The 24560-nt window shown below is 34.0% G+C and overlaps 1 protein-coding gene across 1 annotated transcript; it reads left to right on the top strand.

Moving 5' to 3' along the window:
- Window positions 1-2424: 2424 nt before the first annotated feature.
- LOC131256996 (uncharacterized) lies at window positions 2425-24003 on the top strand. Its single transcript, XM_058258137.1, has 10 exons — window positions 2425-2876; window positions 3202-3382; window positions 13883-14016; window positions 14776-14888; window positions 15488-15611; window positions 19116-19271; window positions 21028-21180; window positions 22627-22706; window positions 22947-22996; window positions 23663-24003. Exons 1-10 carry the CDS (start codon window positions 2496-2498, stop codon window positions 23794-23796), a joined length of 1506 nt encoding a protein of 501 aa, XP_058114120.1. The 5' UTR covers window positions 2425-2495; the 3' UTR covers window positions 23797-24003.
- The last annotated feature ends 557 nt before the right edge of the window (window positions 24004-24560 follow it).

Genomic DNA, 24560 nt, shown 5'->3' on the forward strand with positions numbered 1-24560 from the left:
CACATTCATCATCCTAGTATTGTATGTTGATGACATGTTGATCGTCAGTTATAAACTATCTGAAATCGATGTACTGAAAACTCAATTATCAGGGATATTCGAGATGAAAGATTTGAGGGCTACAAAGAGAGTTCTCGGAACAGATATTCATAGAGACGAAAAGATAAGCAAGCTTTGATTATCTCAGACAGAATACCTAAAAAATATGTTGATCGAGTATGGGATGAATAAGGCAAATCTAGTCAACAGTCCTCACGCAGCTCGCCTCAAGCTTTCCTCAGAACAATGTCCTAAATTAAATAAGGAAAAGTAGGATATGCCTCGTATGCCTTATTCAAATGTCGTTGCCAATTTAATATATGTCATAGTCTGTACGAGGCTAAATATTTCACAGTCAAATTATGTTGTGAGCAGATACATGTCAAACCCTAGCAAGCAACATTGGGAAGCGGTGAAATGGTTACTTCGATATATTCAAGGTACAAAAGACTACGTCTTAACTTTTGAAAAGACAGGGGCCAAGTTAGTTGGGTATGTGGATTCAGATTACATAAGCGATGTGGATTCTAGAAAGTCAACTTCAAGTTACTTGTTTGTGCTAGCGGGTAGAGCGATCGGTTGGATGTTGAAGCTTCAGTCCATAATGGCTCTTTACATGACCGAAGTAGAATATGTAACAGTGATGGAAGCATTCAAAGAAGGTGTTTGGTTGAGAGTCATGATAAATCAGTTGGAGCTTAACAGGAGCTCATGTCGGTTGATTGTGATAACGAGAGTGCTATCAATTTAGCTAAAAATTCAGTTTATCATTCACGTACTAAATACATTAATATTCATCACCATTTTATCTAATGAGTTCTTAACGAAGGAGGTGTGACTCTAGAGAAGATTCACACCAGCGTAAATCCGGTGGACATGCTCATCAAAGTGGTTCCTGTAGAGAAGTTCAAGTTCTGTGCTACTTCTCTAAGCTTGGTGAAAACGTAAAATGAGAATGGAGTGTGCACGAGAAGTGATGATGGAGTTATGATATAAGGCAGAGATGAGAGAAGAGAAGAAGAGGACAAGAAGCTACATTTAATGATTGAAGACTTAGTGGAGATTATTGTTTTTGAAGTCTTAAATCATTCATAATCAGGGTCTGTCGATTGCATCAACAAACCATTCAATGGCATCGAGTACCATTCAACGCCATAAAACGGTGCTCAATGCCATCGAGAATTTTCAGATTTTCTCTAGTTAATCGTTGGACTAATTGGGTACTTTTTCGATGACATCGAAGATAGTTCGATGACATTGAAGATCAGTTCGATGCCATTGAAGATGACGCAATCGAAGAAGATCCAATTTTCGTGTCTTGTCTATGGACTGTTTAGGTATTAGTTTGATGCCATCGACATGGCTTCGATGTCATTAAAGGATAAGTTTCGATGACATCGAAGTGTGTTCGATGACATTGATCCAATCCGTGCAGATTTTTTGCGGAGTTGCGATTTTATGGGATTTGTTTCCTGTTTCGATTGTGATTCTCCTAAAGACTGTATTCGGATGTATTCAAGATTGGAAAGTAATTCAGAGCTTTCTAATTCATTTTAGGGTTTTAAGGGTGTAGCTTGAGTTGATTTGAGGTTGTTCAGATCAGGTAATCTCTCTACTCTTGTAATTTTTTGCTTTCATAATGATATTTGTCGCTTTGTGCCGTGGTTTTTTTTTTCCGAAAGGGTTTTTCCACATTAAAATTTGGAGTGTTTGCATTGTACTAGTTTAGTGTGATTAAATTATTTCACTTGATTCATCTCTGTGTGCTTCCGCGGTCCCCAACATCAACCTGACGTACTTAAACTTTCTAAAGCATTGACCTTGACCCAACCTTACCTATTTAATTGCAATTGGGACAGATCCGGATCAACGAACCCGCCCAACCAGACCCATGTACTAACTTTGATCTCCCTTTTAGATTTCTTTGTATTCTTGAAGTTTTCTTGTGTATGGAGCTCACCCATTAATCTAAATGGGCATTTTTAATTTTTTGCTGACCTGAACCTGAACCGCAGCCCAACACAACCTGACCCGAACATGTCTTAGAAGCGGGTCAGGCCGGGCCAATTGACCATGGGTGGACGCAACCCATTATCACATGTGAGTGGAAGTGGATCATGAGCTAAAGTTCAGAACCATTGAACAATCGCAACCATCTAATTGAAAGAAATCACTCCTCGACTGCACGATTTCCAACGTTTCCTCAACGGAATAAATCAGACTGTTAAGATCATCAGATAAATGCGATTTTCAGGCTATGATCTAACCACCATGTGACCCACGATTTGGACCGTCCAGATTCATGTGCATGTATTTTCCTTGTACAGCAGACTATCACCATGCACTGGCCCACTGGATAGAACAAACGTTGTAACAGAAACACACCCAAATCACAATTTGTCAATCTCTAAAAATGAGAGAGAGTGAGTGAAACAAAAGAAAGAAAAAAAAGAAAAATGAAAGAAATGGCCGTCTCTTTTCTCTTTCTCTTCTTCTTCTTCACTGTCTTTGCAACAACAACAGTATCGAATCCAATCTTCTTTCCAGCATCAGCTCATCAATCTCTCATCCAATCCAAGGGTCCAAAATCCAAGACCCCATACAAGGCGCTCTTCTTCCCTCAGATCCTAGACCACTTCACATTCCTCCCTCAGAGCTCCAACATCTTCTACCAAAAGTACCTCATCAACTCGGATTACTGGGACAGTGGGCCCCACCACAAAGGACCCATCTTCATCTACACCGGCAACGAAGGCAACATTGAATGGTTCGCCGACAACACCGGTTTCTTGTTCGACATCGCTCCCAAGTTCCGGGCATTGCTCGTTTTTATTGAGGTGAGCTAAACTCTCACAAACTGAGTCGACTCAGTACACTAGAATTTCATGTGTTTCTGAATTTTCTTTTTTCTTTTTTTTGGAAAAAAAAGGATTTTTTTTGTTCAATTATTATAATTTCTAAGATTTTTATTTAAATAAATATACATATAATATTTTAAAATATTACTTGAATTTCTAGTGAACTATCGAGTCAAACCGAGTCGACTCGGGTTTTCTGGTTTTTGAGCCATGGTTTCAAGTTTCAATAGATATTCAGATTTGTAGACCATGAATTCAAATTTTAAGAGTAGGGTTTTTGTTTTGGTTTTTTGTTAAATTTCAGCATAGATTTTATGGAGAATCAAAGCCATTTGGGAAGGATTCATACAAGTCTGCAAAGACATTGGGGTATTTGACTTCCCAACAAGCATTAGCTGATTTTGCAGTTCTTATTAGGAGCTTGAAGCAGAACTTATCTGCAGAAGCATCTCCTGTTGTGGTTTTTGGAGGTTCTTATGGTGGAAGTAATTACCAATCTCTCTCTCTCTCTCTCTCTCTCTCTCTCATTCATTGCATGCATCCATTTCTCATTTTGGGAATTGCATGCATCCATTTCTCATTTTGGGAATTGAAACAGTAACAAGTGTCTCAGAGAAAATGGGGTGTAGTGTGTGTGAATTATTTAGTGGGTCCCACTATTGACAACTCATCGGAGTCGAATGACCTCCGAGTCAAGAGTCCATGGGTCCCACGGATGAAGCTAATTCCTGACCGTCCATTTTCTTCCAGCTTTCTTTTCATTTTCCTGTGAAATCATTGTCAAGTAGGGTTGATTTAGATAATCCATTCTCTAATGAGAAATGCTCCAGTGCTATCAGAGCACTGTAAATTATAGTGCTCCTAGTTTCTTGGGTTCACTTGGACAGTCCAATCGATTGATCTGAACCGTCCATTAAATCAACAACATATTTCATGTGATACAGTGCAAAAATTGGACTGATCAAACGATCCATTATATTTTTTATTTGTCATATTTTTTGTAGCCATACGTTTTCCATGCCATGGATCAGATGGTTACAGTTATCTGATAAAAGTACGTCTTCAGAATAATAATCAATCCATGATTTCTCCTAATAAATCAATAGATAAAATTGTTGATTAGATGTATTTTTAAAATGATCTTGACCGTTCATGTTAAAGGAAATTGATAAATGGTTAATATTCGTCAAAAAAGTGTCCTGTTTTTTTAGACCATGAAATGTACTATGGACATAATAACAGTCTAGATCAACGGTTTGGATTGTCTAATTTTTCCAATGCTACTAGGAGCAGTATAACTTATAATGCTCTGGGAGCACTGGACCCTTTCTCTTCTTTAATTTTTTGTCTCTTCTGATTTGGAATTTTCCTAGGGTACATCTCGAGGTATAGTAATATGATACATATGGATCTTACCCCTTGAATCTGGGTCATCTTCCAATGATCCAAACCGTTTATATGATGTTTGTCACTAGATGGTCGATGGAAGACACATAAAGCTCTAAATAGGATTATTTTAACCGTTCGATACTTCGACTCCTTTTTTGCTATGAATATGGACGTTCAGAATAACCTCAATATGGTCAAGTACTTTGAAATCTTAAATCCAAGAGTAATTTCAGCATCTCCAATCAAAGCTGACCCCTCGCAAATAAACGGTTCAGATCATTGAAAGAAAAATATCTGCTGTCAGAAACTTGGAGTCTGGGAAGTATTCTAGAAAACCTCTTTTCTTGATCTCCACATGCGCATCTATATATGGCACGGGTGCTAATGTAGCTTAAGTGTGTGGGATCAGATCCGTTCATCATGCAGGCCCCTCTAGTAATAACTTGGACAAAAAGTCATGGCTGGTCCACCTCACAGGTCCGCTATTGCATGTATAATTCAATATTAATGGTTGCCATTATTTCTTAGGTGGCCATGTTTTTCTCCATCATTCAAATGGGGCCGCTGCTCAGTGGACCAGCTTCCTGTTGACAAATGAATATAGTGGTGAGCCCTTTCTGTGAATGGCTTATTTAGAGCACACGTGTGCTGCGTGTAGGTGTGCATTCAGAGGCGCGCGTGTGAGGCTAGCGAAACTTTTTATTGTGTGCTTGGATGGTGACTATACCTAGCTGTTATGGGGGCCAGGTTGTGAATATATTACATCCAATCCATCAAATAGGTGTGCCCAGTCATCATTTCTAGGCACCCTAAAAATCAGACCGATCCGACCATCAGGTTAACTAGACCAGCACCCCAAATAATCAGAGCCATCCAATTATCAGGTGGACATAGCCGAAACATCTAAGCCGTCCGATGGGTGTGCCCTATGAGGATGGCTAGGCACTCAAAAAATCAGAGCCATTCAATAGTCGGCTGGACCACACCATATGATAACAACGAAAATTCGTCCAAAGAAAACGTCGAAATTTTAGAAGTAGGGCCCACCTAATAGTTGAGTAGCCTTATTTTTGGGCATCCATCATCATAGTCGGGTGCACCAATATGACTGGGTGGATGTCACATACACAAGACGTGGACCTTCACAGTTTTTTTTTTTTTTTTTTGAGGGGTTTTGGCAGATTATGGATTGTTTCAAAGGTGTGGCCCACCTTATGACTGGACTGGTGCACATCAATATGGTGGATGGGTTTATCATCATGTATGCACCAGGTGGGCCCCACCAATAGCTACCTACTGTCACTAATCGTGGTGGTGCGGATACCATGACAGGTTCCCTGAGTGTAATAGGGACAAGAGCACAGTGACAGTTCACCACTATTTCCGGTCGTGACCATTCTCCACCATATAATTGCATGTATGACAATCTGACAGCCTGACGATGGAGCACATAAAAGAGAATATAGATACTTTGGCATGAAAATATTCTTTTCTTTTAGTGTTGCTGTCGTTGTGATTGTTCCACATCATCTTGTCAATAGTACTCTATTGATAGCAGTCTGTGATGATAGTTGTTGTATGTGATAGTGGTGGTCCAATTACATTACAACCAACAGGTTTGTAGCCAACAGAGGATCCAAGTTTCCTAAAAAATAGACTATGGGGAACCATCTGAACCATTTAATAGTGAGAATAAATAGATAGTTCTGTTAAGCAGTGGGAAGGGGACGTCTTCTGACCCACCATCTAGACACTTTATAACTAAAAAGAATTTCAATTTATTTGAGTTGTAAGTGGTAATATATTTTCAGATAAATTAATTAGGAGTGAAGCTAACTTGTAAAGCATTTACAATGTATAAATAGGTATTCAAATCATAGAGAGCTTGGGTAGTAAATTTCACCAAAATTTGTAAATCAAATAAAAATTATTTATGTTTTTTAGTACTCGGGAGAGCATCAAAGCATGCTTGATGGATTAGATGTCCTACACCCATCACAGTGGGCCCTAGATGCATTCAGATTTTTTCTTTTAAAGTTGAACGTTCCTTCCCTCTCATGTGGTCTATTTAATGATCAATTGAGTTGTTTTTGGGAGAATATAGTGAAGCATTAAGGGTAGCACACAAAGGATAAATTAAATCCACCATATACATCACAATGGGCCCCACACACCACAAGTGTGTATCAACCATTGTGTTCTAGTATATATAATGTTCTTTTAGCTGTAAAGAGTTTACCGATAATATAAAACATGGCCTTTTTCCTCCGTTTCACATTACGACTAAAAGTAATAATATGTTTACAGCTTGTAAAGCCTTAATAGGCAAATGTAAGTATCCAAACAACTCCACAATTTGATTACTTGTAATCTCTTAACAACTTAAAGATTTTATTGGCATCCAAATGACTTCTTAAGCTTTAGCCCTGCATTCTCTCATGGTGTTTTCTATTGAGGAAGAACATATATAAAGAGTATGTGCTCTTAAAGGTTTTCCCTTGTGAGAGGGTTCTTATATAGATGAAGAGTGGGAGAGAAGAGAGGCAGGCCTCGTATTTTATTTTATTTAAGTAAAGAAAAAAAAAAGCTTCGTGTTGCTTTTCGCTGAATGTAAATATATATACATCATGTTTCTTTTTTTTGCTTTGTCCTTTAGTTTCTTTGTTTGGTTCTTTTTCTTTTATGGTTTTGATCTATTTTCATCAATCATGTGCGAATGTTTTTATGCAATAATTGGTATTAGAGCCAAAAGTTGATAAACTTTTAGCGTAAGATTTGTGTTACAATCGTGTTTTATATAATAGATCGAATTCAAACAGATTCGATGTGTCAAAGTTTGACAGATATAATTACAAATCGTGGAACTGAAGATGAATGTAGTGTTGGTGGAGAAAGGTTGTGCAATTGCGTTAGAAAGAAAGAAATGAAAAAAAAAAAATTTAAAAAGATAAAAGACAATACATTTAAGGAAAAAAATCAATTAGCCACTACGGATTTTCTTTTTACACTAGATAATCTAATTTTAGTTAATGTATCTTATCAAACCATTGCTAAAAGTTTTTGACAAAAATTCTGCATTTTGTATGAAGAAAAATCAATACCAAATAAGATTTTTCTCCAACAATAATTATATAACTTGAAGATGAAAAAAATGCCATCTTTCTAAAAAAAATACTTGAATGGGTTTAAAGCCGTGATTAGTAGGTTGGCGGCAATAGACGTGAAAATCAACAATGAATAAAAGTTGCATTTCTACTTTATTCAAGATCAAATTTGTAAGATAACTTAATTATGAATTTCTACAATGGTCTAAATTTTGCAATGGAATCAGTCATGTTCACGTGGCCTAACAAATAGTCCCATAAGAGAACACATGAGGAATCTTCTAGTGATATGATGAGGGTCAAATGAATCATTACTAAGAAATGTACCATCGTGACTGATCAAACAAGATCTAAGCCAAAAAAATACAAAATAAAAAATATTAGAATTACAAAAAGAATGACCACTTAAGAAAACCTAGTTAATAAATCTAATTCATGTAAGGATAGTGAACTATTGTTGTTTATAATTCTCCAAAAAAATCTGAACCATTAATGAATCTTAAATTTAAGCATGTTGTTCCACATTATACCACACAGACACAATTTTAATACATTAATTATGTGATGATGACACTATTTACATAAGTGATGATAGTACATTTAAAATTACAAATATTGAAGATGTTAAAATTACCATGTTTGATTGTATCACATATACAATTTTAGATGTACAGCATGAATCAGACCAACGGAAGAGTCTTGTGTTCTTAGAAAAGTTTGATGAAGATGTTTATAAGTTTTATAATGAAAAGAGTCAATTGAATATTGTAAAATGAGCGATCATAGTTGTAAACAGAGAGCTAATGAGTGGTTTGTACCATTTGATTGAAGATATTGTGGTTGACATTACTATTGTTACCGATGTGATGATAGACTCTGATATAATATATTATATGCAATTGAACCATATGAGTAATAAGGATTAAATGTACTTTTTAATCAAAATTTACTTTCTAGTTTAAAATTTTATAATTTAAATTTTTTATAAGGATTGTTTATTTGGAAAGCTCCAAAAAACTTGTTTATATTTTTATACTGCTAAAAGTAATTATATTTTAAATCTTATTTAATTTGATACTTTAGAAGCTAATGTTAAATTCTTGAAAAGTATAAAATATTTTATTTATTTTATTAATAAATTTATTTAGGAAGATATACGTTTACATGCCTAAGGGCCTATTTGATTTTCCAGTGCACTGGGTAAAAGAGTAATAATTGTTTTCCCGTGTATATATAACATACCTAATTTGACTACTTACTTTTTTGAAACAGAAACCAAAAACATTACAAAATATATATGGGTCCCACTGTGATGCATTTCGCTTATCCACACCATTCATCCATTATGTCATTTGAATTTATAGTATAAGCAAAAAAATGAGATATATCAAAAACTTAAGTGGACCACACCATACGAAAAAAGGAATCGAATACTTACAGTTAAAAACTTTGTAGGGCCACTTTTTCTTTTAATGTGGGTCACCTGAGTGTTGTATTTGCTTCATTTTTTGTCTAATGCTTTAAAATATTGTAGTAAAATAGATGGACGAAACAGATATATCATATACATTACCGTACCATTCAAAAAATTAAAATTATCTCTTTTAAACTAGTTTCAATGGCACAAATACCTATGAATTTTCAAACACGGTAAACCGTAATAATTACCTATTTTCAATATATTTACACTGACTTTGAAAAAACAAACAGGCTCTAAAAGGAAAAGTAATATTTTTACTTGTTTTATGAAATTTAAAAGTACTAATTAAAAATGAAAAGAGAAATAAGACTATTTGAAAACTAACAACGAATAGGATTACACTTCAAAAGATTTTAAGACTTTTTGCAGCGAGCGTGCCATTAAGAAGCACTATACAGTCCTTATCATTCCACAATATAATGAAGGCACTTAAGTATGAATTGTGCGCTTATGAATCATGCTAGGAGCATGTGAGTTTGGGTAAGTTTGTGCAATATTTTTAGACAAAAGTCATTTACATGTCTTGTTATTTTGGTAAATTATTCTCCCATGACCGCATTATATTACAATATCTCATAAGAAATATGGTATGAAAAACCTATTGATATTCATTTATTCATACTTTTGGTTGTGACACTTATGTGTGGATTCTCAAATAGTAAAAGACTGCACTGGATGTAATGTTCAGAAAGCATATTTTCATTTATTATGTATATGAAACAAATAGATACAAATTGTAAGACTTTACTACCCACAAGTTAATGATTAATTGAGATGTGATTTTAATGAATATTTAAGGTACAAAGACGAATTGTCGACAATAAATTTTTAAGAGGTAACTGAATTATAATCTTCAAACAATGTTGAAGATCAATTTATTGACTTATAATATCAACAAATTCATGATATCACTGAAGATGAAACTGATGAAAAGAATGTAAATTACATACAAGGTTCTAAAGCTAAAAGAAATTAAAGTCAATTTTTAAAATAAAAAACCACAAAATATTCTATTAGGTTTAAGGATTATGTCACGACTTTTGCTTGCATAACGAACAAGCATCAGCCTTGTTTATCTAAACTAAAAGACATGAATATGTGAATGTCAGTCAGTAGAAAGTGTCTATGGAAGAGGAGATGGAAGTACCGTATAAAAATAAAACTTGAGAATTAGTCGAATTATTCAATAGGCAAAAGGTTATTGATTGCTAATGAATTTGTAAGTTAAAAATTATACTGATGAAAATGTTAAAAATACAAAGATAATTAGTAATAAAAAAGTACGCTCAGAAATTGAGTATTAACTTCAATAAAAATTTCTCTTCAACTATCCGATTTAAGTACTATTCGTACTGTGTTCAGTATGACAGTAGCGTTTGATGTAAAGCTTTAATAGTTATATATAAAAACTGTTTTTTTTTTTTAACGCAAAAAACTTAATAAAGTAATTTACATGACTTAATCCAAAAGTTTTATTGAAGAAAATAAGAAGAATCTTATTTGTTCGTTAAATAGATTGTTTTATACTTTAAAATATGTTTGTACAACCGGTTAATTTAATTTCTTCATTGTGTGTTTATAATTTCAGATATGTGAATTGTTTTTATGTTTATACGTATAGTAATTGTAACTTTATTATCTTGTTATTGTATGTAAATTATATACTAGTTATAAATATTAGTAGAGATGTTATAATAACATTAAAAGTTTATTTGGTTAGAAAATTCGATTCAAAGGATTTAAGTATTATAATTAAATTCTTAAGACAATCATATTAAGAGAAAAATAATATGAAAGTTTAAATAACTCAAAAGAGTTATATTAAAAAAGTGTAATGTAACTTAAATATACAAAATTCTAATTCATTCAATCCATTTTTTATAATTACAAGCTGTATTTAGATCAATGTTCTAACATAAATGCGGAGAAAAATATATCTCAAGTACTATATTTATTAGAGATAGGGAGCCTTATTTTGGCATGATGTACACTAAACCAGATATTGCATGAGTAGTGGGAGCGGTTAATAAATACATGAAAAACTCAAGAAGATATCATCATACTGTTGTGAAGTGGATCTTTCATTACTTAAAAGGTATTTCGAATGAAGCTATTTGTTATACTTGCCAAAATTTATAATTTGTTAAGTTCATGAACGTAGATTATATAGGAAACTGTAATAAAAGAATATCTTTCATATATCATATTTTTTCTTTGATCAGTCATGTGATTAATTGAATTTTGATATTGTAACCAGTGATGGCCTTGTTTACTATGAAAATAGAGTATATGTCAATTACACAAGTATACAAATATGAGATTTTATTAAAGATGTAATTAAAATAATTGAAATTATGTAAAAAGTGGTAGTGATTCATTGTAATAGTGAGAGCGCGATACAGTTGATTAAGAATTCGGTATTATATGATCAGACCGTCATATTGATATTTAATATCATTTTGTTCATGACATTATAGAAGATAGACAAATCTCATTACAAAATATTTATGCAAATGACAATATAACGGATATCTTAATTAATCCTATTGAAGAGAAATTTATTTTGGTACAAAACTTCTCTTAAGCTTGTTGTTACCTAGAATTAATGATATTTGGATAATTGTTTCACTAATTATTATGGTAATGTAATAAAAATGTGTAATGATTACAAATTACTTTACCTGTCTTCAATAATATCCACATTTAATCGTTGATTCCCATATTTTATTTATTATTAGTAAAATTATAATAATGACATTTTTATATTATTTTAATGTCAAATCATCACAAAAATATACTAATGTCAGTATCTATATTCAAGCTTTTATAATACTGCCATAAAAAATTGCGACAATTATAAATTCTTTACCTATCTCTTTAATACATTTACATCTACCATGAAAGTGCAACAATTACAAATTTTTTACCTATTTCCTTAATGCATATGCATTTGACTGATGAACCCTATGTTTGCTTTAGTGGCAATTCAATTGTAATGATATATTTCTTTTATACTATTACGGTGATTGATGAAACAAATAGGCCCTTATAAAGAAACTATTTTTTTTAAAGTGAGAGAATGTTAAGACGGTGAAATGTTTGATAGGAAATTATTATAAAACTCTTATGAAGTGAGCCATATATGATTACCAGTTTAGATTTGACTGTTAGATTATTCAAATTGAGTGATTTAGTGGGTCTCACTACAATTGTGATAATTACAAATAGGTATGGGGCGGGACACTTAAATCGTAATCCCTATACATGATTATTAAGCCGGATATAAAAACGTACAGTGTAGAGACCATAGAGGAGAGAAGTGTGATGGGTAAGCTTTTCTGACCCTCTTTCCTATATATACATGTCTTGATCCCCTCACCCATAAAAAGAGAGAAAAATTCTTATCCCATTGAAAGTTCTTCTAAGGGTATAAGGTGTGGAAGACCAAGATCTATTCTCAGTGAAATCACAGCAAAAGGAATATATTTCCAATTAAGTACACCTTGGAGATTAAAGCATAATTTTCTTTATTGATGTATAAACAATTTTTTTATTCCGCAATATCGAGTTTACAATGTCTTCTATTCACCTTGCTCACGTACGTACATGAAGCCTAATTCCCCTAAGGTTTAGGCCAGTTCTCTCCTGTGGTGTTTTCTATAATAGATACAGGTGTTCTTTTAGGATATTCCTTAATAAATGATTCTTGTATAGAGGAAAAGTGGGAACTAGTACAAGCTGTATATTTTTTATTTTTCTTATTTGAGTTAAAGAAAAAAACTTTATATTGTTCTCTTACCGATATAGTTAATATGTGTACATTTTCTCTTATTTTTTCTTTAGCTCACGAGCCTTTAATTTTTGACTTTTATATATATATATATATATATATATATATATATATATATATATATATATATATATATATATATATATATATAACATCAATCATGTGTGGGTATTCAAGTCAATGGCTCACCAGAAAAACCTACACATATGCCAGCCTATGCACTTTGCACTCCGGCCAATGGAAGTAAGTGAATGAAGCATTCTTTTCGACTATACTAGCCTCACCATCAATTTGAAAATGAAGGTCTCTTATCCTCACATATGGCACCAATGTATGGCTATCTAGACCATCCAAATTGTGGGGCACACTATCGATGGAGCATACCACAAAAATCACGCTGATCAATGAATCTTAACCATCTAATATATAGTTATTGAATAGACAGTTGAAAGTAAAATGGCAAGTGCTCCAAATTCGTAGAGCAAAATTATATGTTATCACTCTAGCTTCGTTTTTTTTAAATGCTCCACCCACAGTCAGCGATTTGGATAGTCTAGATTGCCCTAGACAACATCTAATCCTTTACGTTAGCTACAAAGGTGGGGCATCATCACACACATCATGTTCTTTATAAATAATTTAATTTGCAGGATTTAGCTATCAAGTAGGGAAATGGTCTAGTGCTCTACATCACTGTTAAGTTATGGTACTCCTAGATATATTGGTTCACTTGAACAATCTAATCAACCTATCCCAACTATCCATTAAGTTCAGAACATATTCCATGGCCTACCATGAAAGAATGACACAGATCGGATTTTCTAATCCATCATTAATTTAGACCTATTTTCTACGGCCATCCTTTTTTCCAAACCACGGATGGGATGGTTAGATTACCTAACAGATGCGATTATTTTGAGTCATAAGCAATCGGTGATGGTCCCTAATATATAGATGGATCAAATTCTTTATTGGACTTCTTTCTGTGTAAATGATCTCGACCGGCCATGATTAATTCCTGTGATCAAAGGGCTAATATTTGTTAGATTAGTGTGTTGTTTTCATGGTACCGAGAAATATGCTTTTTCGACCTAGTGAACGGTCTAGATCTATAGATTGGACTGTGTAAGTATCTCAATACAACTACGAGCACTATAATCTATAGTCCTTTGAAGAACTGGAGTATTTCTCATGCAAAAATAACTTCTTTTTTAATTTGCAGTGCTGGCAGCATGGTTTAGACTGAAATACCCTCATATAGCCATTGGAGCGTTGGCATCATCAGCCCCTATCTTGCAGTTTGATGACATAACACCATGGACCAGCTTCTATGATGCTGTTTCCAAGGATTTCAAGGTCTGTACCTACATCTTTCAAGTTGGTGGGCCACCCCCTTTTTAAATCTTTCTACTTGTGGACCTTTCAACAATGGTGATTTTACACCCAGTCCACTACAGCCATACACAGGCCTGGGCCTGATTTTAGTGGGCCCCTCCTCTTTTGTCTTGTACTCTCGTGGGCTTTTCAAGGATGGTGATCTTTGTGGTCATACAAACATGGCCTGCCAATGGACCAGGTGTGGCCCATTTACATCTGGGCCTGGTATTTTGTCCCTGTCCATACAACCACATATGGGCTTGGGTTTGGTTCATTCAGGATTAGATAAAAGCTTCTTTCGAAATGTGGGTCAAGGCCCAGGATTTTAGTTTTTGGGCCTGAGTATTGGGCCCATACGCGACTCACATGTGTAGATGAGGCCAGGTGGGCCACGGCATGTGCGCTCTCATGCCCCATACGGGAGTCACACATGCATGCCACCGTGGCACAAGTGTGTGAGATCCATGCCATTCATCAAGTCGGGGGCACTAATCTAGCGGGTAGATCATCAGGTGTGCCACATGTGCAAAAAATAGATGATTGAAATAGTGGCTGTAGTCATGACCACTGATTAACGGCTTGGATCTTGCACAGTGGGTGGGATGTGTGCCTGAGTGTGGGATTACCAAAACACATGTATGTTGTTTAGAGATCCTTACATTCTTCATTAGTCTTGGAAGAAACTACTAGATGGTTATTGTTTTATTTATTTATTTATATTATTTTTTTGTTTGGAAGGATGCAAGCAAGAACTGTTATGAGGTGATAAAGGGAAGTTGGGATGATTTGCTAGCATTGTCAACTCAGAAAGAGGGGTTGGTGGAACTTAGCCGAACTTTCAGGACCTGCAGGTAAGTGTCCCAAAATCAATCTGCACCCTCCATCTGAATTTGAGGCTTCTCTCAAGACAATCACGATGGCTCCACCATAGGATTTCAAATCATGCACGTCCCCAACGTGACATTTGTATCCTACTCTTTCTTCACGTGCCAATGCAGCGTGCATGTGTGAAAATTGATCTGTCCATCAAGATGGACCCAATTGTCTATTTTTCCAAATTCCAAAAACACAGCAAGCATAATAGAAGTTGGACGGCCGAATGATTAAACAACTGTCCACATTTTACAGCCACCGCACATTGTAGACAATGAACGGCTGGGATCCCGCACACATTTGCGGTATTGACACATGTGGAGAGAAATAGAAACGAAATCCCACTGCGAGTAGCCTTAGGAGGGCTCTATACTCGCTTCTCCAAAGTGATCAGGTAGAGCTTGTGAGCATGATCCAAGCCGTTCATCGGGCAGTGCCATGATGGATTTTGTTGGTCGTATGGTGAGATATAAGCCGTTCATCGATATGATGCCACAATGGGCCATGGTGCAACATGCTTCGCTAATGTGCTGGATTAGAATACTAATCAAGTTTAAATCTCTAATTTGTGTTATAGGGATCTTCAATCTGTGTATTCTGCAAGAGACTGGTTATGGTCAGCTTTTGTTTACACAGCAATGGTTGATTATCCAATGGAAGCTAATTTCATGATGCCCTTGCCTGCCTACCCTGTCCAACAGGTAATACATACACGCATGCATGCATGAAATTTCCTACAATACATACAGATGTATTTGAATAGGATACATCTAGATTTTAGCCGTTGGATAGGAGTCCTTTCCAAGCACCTAAACCAATCATATGGTGGGCCTTGTAGAATTGGGGACACCGGACAAAAAACTCTCAAATTGAAGTGTTGAAATATTTAATATATGAGGTTTTTTTCTTCTTTTTTTTTTGGCTGTCCACCATCTAAAAAATAAGGCCCATCGGATAAATGGCTTGGATGATTGAGATGTCCCACGATTCCAAGGCCAAACTCCCAACATATCATATAGCAGTATGTCGAGATGTACATTCTAACAATGTTATGCGCAGAGATATTTGTTAAGTCCACACATGTGGTATCATCTCCATGCCACCATATGTGCCAGCATGGCAGATAGGTTAAATATTCAAGCGACCCACTAAGTGGGCCTAACCTATTCTCTTTCAAAAATCACACCCGTCCATTTATCAGGTGGTCCACCATGTTAGAAGGAGGTGGGTGGCTGAGAAAACTTCATCCAGGTTTTCTTCCGTCATTCTTAGGTGAGCCATTTAATAGTGGGACCCCCTTTTGGATGTATTGAATATTGTAGCTATGTGACATGTGGCACCTATGGTGGTGAGTACATGAGCTACCTTGCACGCGCCTCTGTATAAAAAAAGTTCTCTCCATGCATTCATGCATATATATATATATATATATATAAAGTAAGAGATGTTTAGCCTCATGTGTATTTTTTCACACAAATACCTAGAGGTGGACATGAGTGGAACCGAATCGAGCAGGGCACACAGCTCAACTCCGCTCGGCCACTTGCTGACCACAACTTGAACTCGGCTCGGCTTAGTCCTCAAGCCTAATTGGCTACCTCGGCTTGATTCAGTCAGCAGCTCGGGCCAGTTCAAGCTAAGATTGAGCCAAGTTCGCCTATACAGCATTTTCACAAACACATAAACTGTACCTTTAAAATCTCACTGTATGTAAAATAACAGCAATGGTTTTACAGTATTTCACCAAACACCTTTTAAGCATCATAAAAATCAAGAAAAAAAAATATTTGTTTCATATACATACCTTCTTTGCCACTAGTCATGCTTCGTTGAGTCATTTCATCAAACAGTTGGTGAGCAACATCAATATCAAAGTAACCAAGTCACCGAACTGGTTCAATCCGAGTTGAGTCGAGCCCAAGCAAGCTTGAACTCGGTTCGAAATTTTTTCGACCTCAAAAAACCAGCTCGACCCGGCTCGAACTCATGAGTTTCGAATCGAGCTTTTCGAGTCAAGTCAAGCGAGCTAACCGGTCTAACTTGGTACGTGTACAGCCCTAAAAATACCTGAGAGGAGACATGGTCAGCTTTCATTCACACAACAACGGTTGATAACCTAATGCAAGCTAATTTCATGCACACACATGCATACTTGTATACACGTGTATACATTTACCAATCTTTTAACATTCATACTCACCAAATGCATCACTTAATAAATGGTATTGAAATGGTTCAAGTTTAATTAGGCTTTGATCCTTAAAAATGATCAAATTTTCGGTTTGATTAAAGAAGCAATGCACAATGAAATTGGCTTGAAGTTGGTAAGCTTTCATGTATAATGTGTGTGCATGCCCATGGGATCAAAACATAAAACTTATATTACAATAATCAAAATATTTCTACATTTACAATAGTAGCTAGGGGCACAACTAGAGCCCTACCTATCATTTGCAATTCTCTTCTAAAAATAACAATTTAGAAAAAATCAAGAACAAATTATTTTTTTAAAAAAAAAAAAAACTTAATTAATTTTATAAATGTAATTTTGAGCAAAAATAAATTAATCTAAAATGTTTTATTGATGTGATTTTGATTGCATCACATATTTCTGAATTTGACTGCAAAATGTTTAAGAGTTGTACAACCTTATATACAACCATGGTGTGGTAAATGTTGTGAAAATGGTATGTGCAATTGCATTTAACAATACCATATATAGGGGTGTACACGAACCAAGCTAGCTCAGTTAGCTCGCTCAACTCGACTCAAAAATGCTCGATTCGACTCGGTTCGAAGCTAAGTTCGAGCCGAGTCGAGCTGATTTTTTGAGCTCGAAAATGAGTTCGAGCGAAGTTCGAGCTGGCCCTAGCTCGACTCGACTTGGATCGAACCCAACTCGAATCGAACTCGGATCGAACCAATTTGATGACTCGGTTACTTTGATATTAATGTTGCTACCAAGTGTTTGATGAAATGACTCAACGAAGTGTGGTTGGTGGCAAGGAAGGTATGTATATGAAACAAATACCCTTTTTTTTGTTGATTTTTATGTTGCTTAGAAGGTGTTTGATAAAATCCCTGTAAAACCATTGCTGCTATTTTATATACAGTGAGATTTTGAAGGTGCAATTCAGGTGTTTGTGAAAATACTGCATAGGCGAACTCGGCTTGATCTTGGCTCAAACTGGCCCGAGATGCTGACCGAACCGAGCCGAGCTGGCCAATCAGGCTCGAGGACCGAACCGAGCTAAGTTCAAGCTGAGGTCAGCAAATGGCCGAGCCAAGCTGAGCTGAGGCCAGCTCAACTCGGTTCAACTCGATGTACACCCCTAACCATATAAGACATTTGTTTAAACTAAATTTTTTTATATCAACTAAGATAAACTATTTAGATGTCCTAGCCTAAAAAGTCTTGCAATCCACATCTCAAGTAGGGCCTAACATAGAAAATAATTGGATGGCCAGAAAATAATATTTTAACTGCCCAATTTACTTTATGCATTGTAGTCCAGTTGATGAGTGAAGTAGCTTATTTTTAGAGTAGAAGATACTTAGGATTATTCCCAACTAGATGGAAATAGCAAATCTTGCAAATGCATGTGTTTCACATTGTCACGTATGCCGTATACGAAATTAACAAACCTCATGTTTTAGATAGAGGTGAGATTCATTAGAAAGATTTGTTAATTAAGCTTAACTTACGATGCGATGTGTGGAGTCAACATGATATGTGTGACATCAAATCCATCCACCATGTATCTTCTCCTTAAATCTCTACATTAGCCAGATTCAAAACTTAGGTGAGCCAAACCATGTAAAATCATGCCTAAAACCTATAAAATCATATGGTGCGGCCCACCTAAGTTTTAAAATGGCCTGGACCCAAACTAATTTGGTGGGCCTCTTGCCAATTGTTCACAATGGTAGGTTCAGCTGAGTTTTAGATCAGCCTGCTTTTTTGGTCCCAGGGAGAACATGAGTGAGTGCACATGATGGATTGACTGGATGTCATGCATACATCACGGTGGGCCCCACTCCTAAGCATTATTGCCAACTAGATGCAGAGCTCAGATATCACATACGTGTTCTATATTGGCATGTGTTGCTGCATGTGAAATCAACAAGCCTCATGTTTTATTTAGATGTGCATTTTTTTCATTACTAATAAGTTATTTCCTTTCTTTCTTCTTTTCATTTCAAAGATGTGTAGGATTATTGATGGATTCCCTCCCAAAGCTAATAAGCTTACAAAGGTGTTTTCAGCTGCAAGTTTATATTATAACTATTCTCAAACAGAAAAGTGCTTTGATTTAGAAAATGCAACAAATGCTCATGGCCTCAGCGGTTGGGATTGGCAGGTATATTCCAAACATATTACATTGTCCACTAGTGAAAAATTATGTTACTACTTGTAAATAATGATTATCTGATGATATACTGTTACATTTTAATATGGAAAGGTATTTTTAGATTTCAAAAGAAAAATAGAATTTTAAGAAAAATAATTTTAAGGCTATATATTGTATATTATGTACAATGGGAAGTAACTTATCTTCTGGATATATATATATATATATATAACACATATTTTTTTTCTTTTTATTTTATAATAGTCAAGACAAGGATGTATTTTCGTACAACTCAAAACTTTAGTGCACGTTTAGTTGAACCAAATATCATGACATTTTGCACCGAATTAGATTGATTAATCAGGAAATATCACGATATTTGTTGCAACCACATCCACATCTATATTTAGTTATTTTTAATTTTTCGTTATATTGAAGACTCAATATTTTTTATTTAGAAGCATGAACTAAATGCAAAAAATAAAATAAAATAAATGTAGTTAAATAAATTTTATGTTGATGGCGGAAGTCTCTTGCTATCATTTTCAATATATGCTTATATAGCCATATTAAATTTGGAGGGATTAAAAACTCCACTTATGGATTGGGTTGTAAAAGGGTTGGGGTGGTCATCCATCTTTCAGGCCAAGCTTGGGCTAGAATACTAGGACCAATGGCTGGCCCAGGCCTAAAATTTAAGCTCCTTTATTAATCTAGCTAGGCTCAAGCTATGTCTATGAGCCCGTCAATACAGCCTAGCCCAACTTATTGATAGTTTTAAGGGATTTTTGTTATATATCATGAATGATGGAACACATCTAGTGAACGACCCGGATCTTGCATAAACTGACAACAGTGATTGGCCATGTAAAGCTCAAGTCGTGCATAATCATCATGGGCTGGGCCTCAGGCCAGTTTGTTTTGGCTCATAACGGGCTTGGGTGAGTCTAGGATTTACTATGCAGGGCAGGTTTGGAAAGACCTTGGATTGGTCTCTTGACTATTGAAATTATAAATATTTTAAAATTGAATTCTAGTACTTTATGTCATTGTTTAAGATTTGATATTCATTCAAAGGATTATTGGGAGCAAATTGGAGATTTTTTTAAATTTTAAGAAGTTTTTTAAGAGCTTTCATATTTTAAAATCTACGACTCACATTGTATATCTCTAGTGCAGTTTCTACAACTTAAAATTATAAATGTATTGACAATGCACCAATGTACAATGTAAATTACTTAATTAATAGATTAAACACTTTGGTTTAGTACTTTAACTAATGTATACAGTTATTTTGAATGTTATTTTCCCATTGAAGTATATTTGAGTAATATAAAGATATATTCAATATTTTTAAAAAATCAAACCAGGGTTATTGGTTTTGAACCATGACATCATTAATAATATAAAAGTATTTTTTGCACAACCTAAACTGATTCAACTACTAATTTTTACCAATCTAACTATCAATTCATATTGGTTTATTGACTTTGTCTACGTTGGGTGGTATTTTTAAACTTTGAATTACTTGAATAATCTATTTTGTTTACTCCAATCAGACTGAAAAATCTTATCCATTTTTTTTAATTACACTCATTTTGTTGGTTTTAAGATTCAAATATAAATTATAGTTTAAGTCTAAAATTAATAAATTTTATTCTTAAATTTAAAATCAATATCTTACTAATCCGAGCTAACGCCTTTCTTTACAGGTTTTGGTAGATGATGTTTTAATAATATTTTTGACCTATAAATGTTCATACAGGCATGTACAGAGATGGTTATGCCAATGAGTTGTTCTAATGAAAGCATGTTCCCACCTTCTACTTTTGATTACAAAGAATTTGGAGATGATTGCATGAAGAAATATGGAGTTCGGCCCAAGCCCCACTGGATTACAACGGAATTTGGTGGCAATGTAAACTTCTATTTTTATTTTTGTTAATCTTTAGTTTTTTATAGTCATTTTCTTTAATTATTGTGTACATATAATCTTTTATAATTTATATGTATTCACTTGAAATCTTCTATTCATTGTACAACCAATAAAATTTAAATATATTGTGATAATAAACAAAAACACACATACAATTAACCTTGTTCACCCTTCAATGTTTTGATTCATACTTATAACTCTCCTAACTAATGATACAAGATACCTTCTCAAACTGACTATACAAATATAAGATACGTTGGTTGGACAACCTCTCAATCCCTTGAAGGCTATATCCACAAGCATAGACGCTAGATATGACCACCTAATTACAAGATTGCATTCTCGTTAGATGATATGCTATATATTGCTATATATATTTATTCTTGTTCTAACTATTCATATCAAAATTTGGCCATGGGACATAAAACTGGGCACCAATGATTTTATATAATAGTTTAAATGCTCAATTTGGTTGTTTAAATACTTGTTTAAAGGTTCTTTGATTAATATATTTAAATGGGATGTAATTAATAATTGTATATATGGCAAAAGTGTATATTCAGAAAAAATTTTGATGTTGATGTTTCTATTGTATTTGGTCATTATGTTCATATTTGTATAAATTTTCTCTAAATTTAAAATCCAATGAAAATAAAATTAAAATGTAATTTTAATTTTGTTAGAATATATTAACCACATGTAATGTCCATTTTACATATTTATGAATTAATAATCACTATATCTATTACAAAACTTACTCATTATTAATTATTTCAATATATAATTTACAGAACTTTATCTAGGTTGCATTTTGCTCATTTCACTTTCAAGTGTGGAGATGAATAAATTACGACTTAAGAAATTCTACTCTTATTAGAACCTTAAAAATAAAAATAATAATAATAATAATAATAATAATAATAATAAAATATGAAATGAAGCTCTTTTGTGTTGTTTTGGAAAGAAAGAGCTCTTTCTTATCTACTCAAGCATACTTCATGATTTTTGCAAAGTTCTACTAATATTATAAGATGAAATAATTTTCTCTCCAACATAAGCCGAATGCAGCTTAGGTAGCTCTTAAAATTTTATTTTAAAACTTTATGTATATCATATTAAGCTTAATACATAGGTAATTATGCATTTTCCTCTCTTTTATTAGTTTTATAAGATTTCTTTCAATGATGAAAATCATTCAACAAAAGAGGTTTCTTAGAAACTCATGCTATCAATAGTTGTAAAAAAATGCTCCTTAACTCTACCAACTCTCTCTTTATTTAGTTGCTCATGTATTTTTTAGAATTATTTCCAACTGGTTTATTTTTTATATATAAAGAATTGAACAATGGCATTTCTCTTATTAGTATCATGTGTGAAATTAACCAATTTCTTATTCTAGTAAGTCATTTGTAATTTTAATGTTTATAGAGAATCAAGCAAGTATTGAAGAGATTTGGTAGCAACATCATATTTTCTAGCGGGTTAAGAGATCCATGGAGTAGAGGAAGGTGAGTGGCGATGGTCATATTTTGAATCATTCATTCATTTATGTAAAAAGCACTTTTTTGGATATTACACACATATACACACATATATTGAATGTATGGAGTAATACCAATGATAGATAAAAATGAAATATTCAATCATCTAAGTTAGTTTTTCAATCACTCCATTTAGCACTGAATAAGATTTTATGGGTACTATTACTCAAAGTTATAATTGATAGTAATTTTTAAATTAAAATGCAGTGTGTTAAAGAATATATCATCGACTATTGTAGCATTGGTCACAGAGAAAGGTTAGTAACTTATGAACATACAAGAAATCACTTCTCTACTTTAGTTTTTTAAATAAGAAAGAAGCAAGCTATTATAAAATTTTTGAAGATTTCTGATTTTATGAAACAAATGCCTTATCTTTTTTGAATCCGCCCCAAAAAGTGTCTTTGAAGGGGTTAAGTTACCAAATTTTGGTGTACTCTTTTTTTTAAATGGGTGAAGTTGAACATTGTAAAGCTGAATAGTGTGTATACGACATGTAATCTATCTATTAGATACACTCCACCATGATGATGATATGAACTAAAAATTAGCCCAATTCAATTAGTAAATGGGTCATAAATGAATTTGGAGTATTTTGGGTTATAAGTTGTGGCCTGCCAAATGGTTTCAATGATCTAGTTTTAGTTCATCTGATTATTATGGTGAGGTACACTATAGTGGGGTGTACTGTGTTGGACGGGATGGATGTGATACACATTTGTGTGGGCGCCAGAATGCTCAACTCCACTTTTTAGAAAAAAATAAGGACAGTTTGGTCATTTCACCTCAAAAAGTCATTCTTACTTTTCATTAGTTAAGGCATTTTTTGATAAAATTACACATCTTGACGAATGTTGTGGACAAATAATCTATCTTTGTTATTCATTTATTATTAATTCATATTCAAGAAATTCTTCTCTCAGGAGCTCATCATGTTGATTTGCGATTTGCATCAAAAAAAGATCCAAATTGGCTTATAGAGCAAAGGAGAAAAGAGGAAGAGATCATCCAAAGGTGGATAGATGAGTACAATGCAAGTTTTCTCATGGATAATTAATTTGTAAAATTTTAATAAGGTGAAACCAACTTATCATTTTAGCATATAACTATGGAAAGAATTTTTTATATTTAAGATACTGATTTTTATTTTTTTTTAAACAACATCATTTATGCTTATAAAGTATGGTTAGTAATTATTTCAACCAAGAAGATACCATGTATCACACATAGATGAATTTCATCAATAAATATGGATATTTATCAATGGTAATCTCCTTTTTTCTTATTTTCTTAGACAAAATGCACTAAACACCCTTTGAATTTTGAATACAAGTCTTTTAATAACATTTTAGAATAAAAATTGCATTGAACACTTTTATGCCTCGTTAGAGCCCACAAGGCAGGTCAACCCAAAATTTGGGTGAGCCACACCATACAAAATTCTGTCTAAATTTTATAAAATCATGTGGTGTGGCTTCCCTGAATTTTGGAATGACTTTTTCTTTGGGATATTCATTCATCTTGGTCAGGCATATCTTTTGAATGGATTGTATTTTATAAACAAAACATACTGGAACCCCCATGATTTGGAAGGTTTTTAATGGTGGGTGTCTCCTTCTCGAATGTTCTTTTTGGTGTAGCTCACTTGACTTGTGGACTGGCCTAATTATTAGATACCAAGGAGAACTAGAGGGGCCGAGTATGATTGATGGATTGGATGTCATGCATATATCACAGTGGGTCTAACACATCACGTTGTAGGTAACCTACAAATATTTGGAGTAGATCCGACCGCAAAAGAGAAAATAATAAACACAACAA

The sequence above is a fragment of the Magnolia sinica genome, chromosome 9 (genome assembly GCF_029962835.1).
Source record: "Magnolia sinica isolate HGM2019 chromosome 9, MsV1, whole genome shotgun sequence".
In the NCBI taxonomy this organism is placed as follows: Eukaryota; Viridiplantae; Streptophyta; class Magnoliopsida; order Magnoliales; family Magnoliaceae; genus Magnolia; species Magnolia sinica.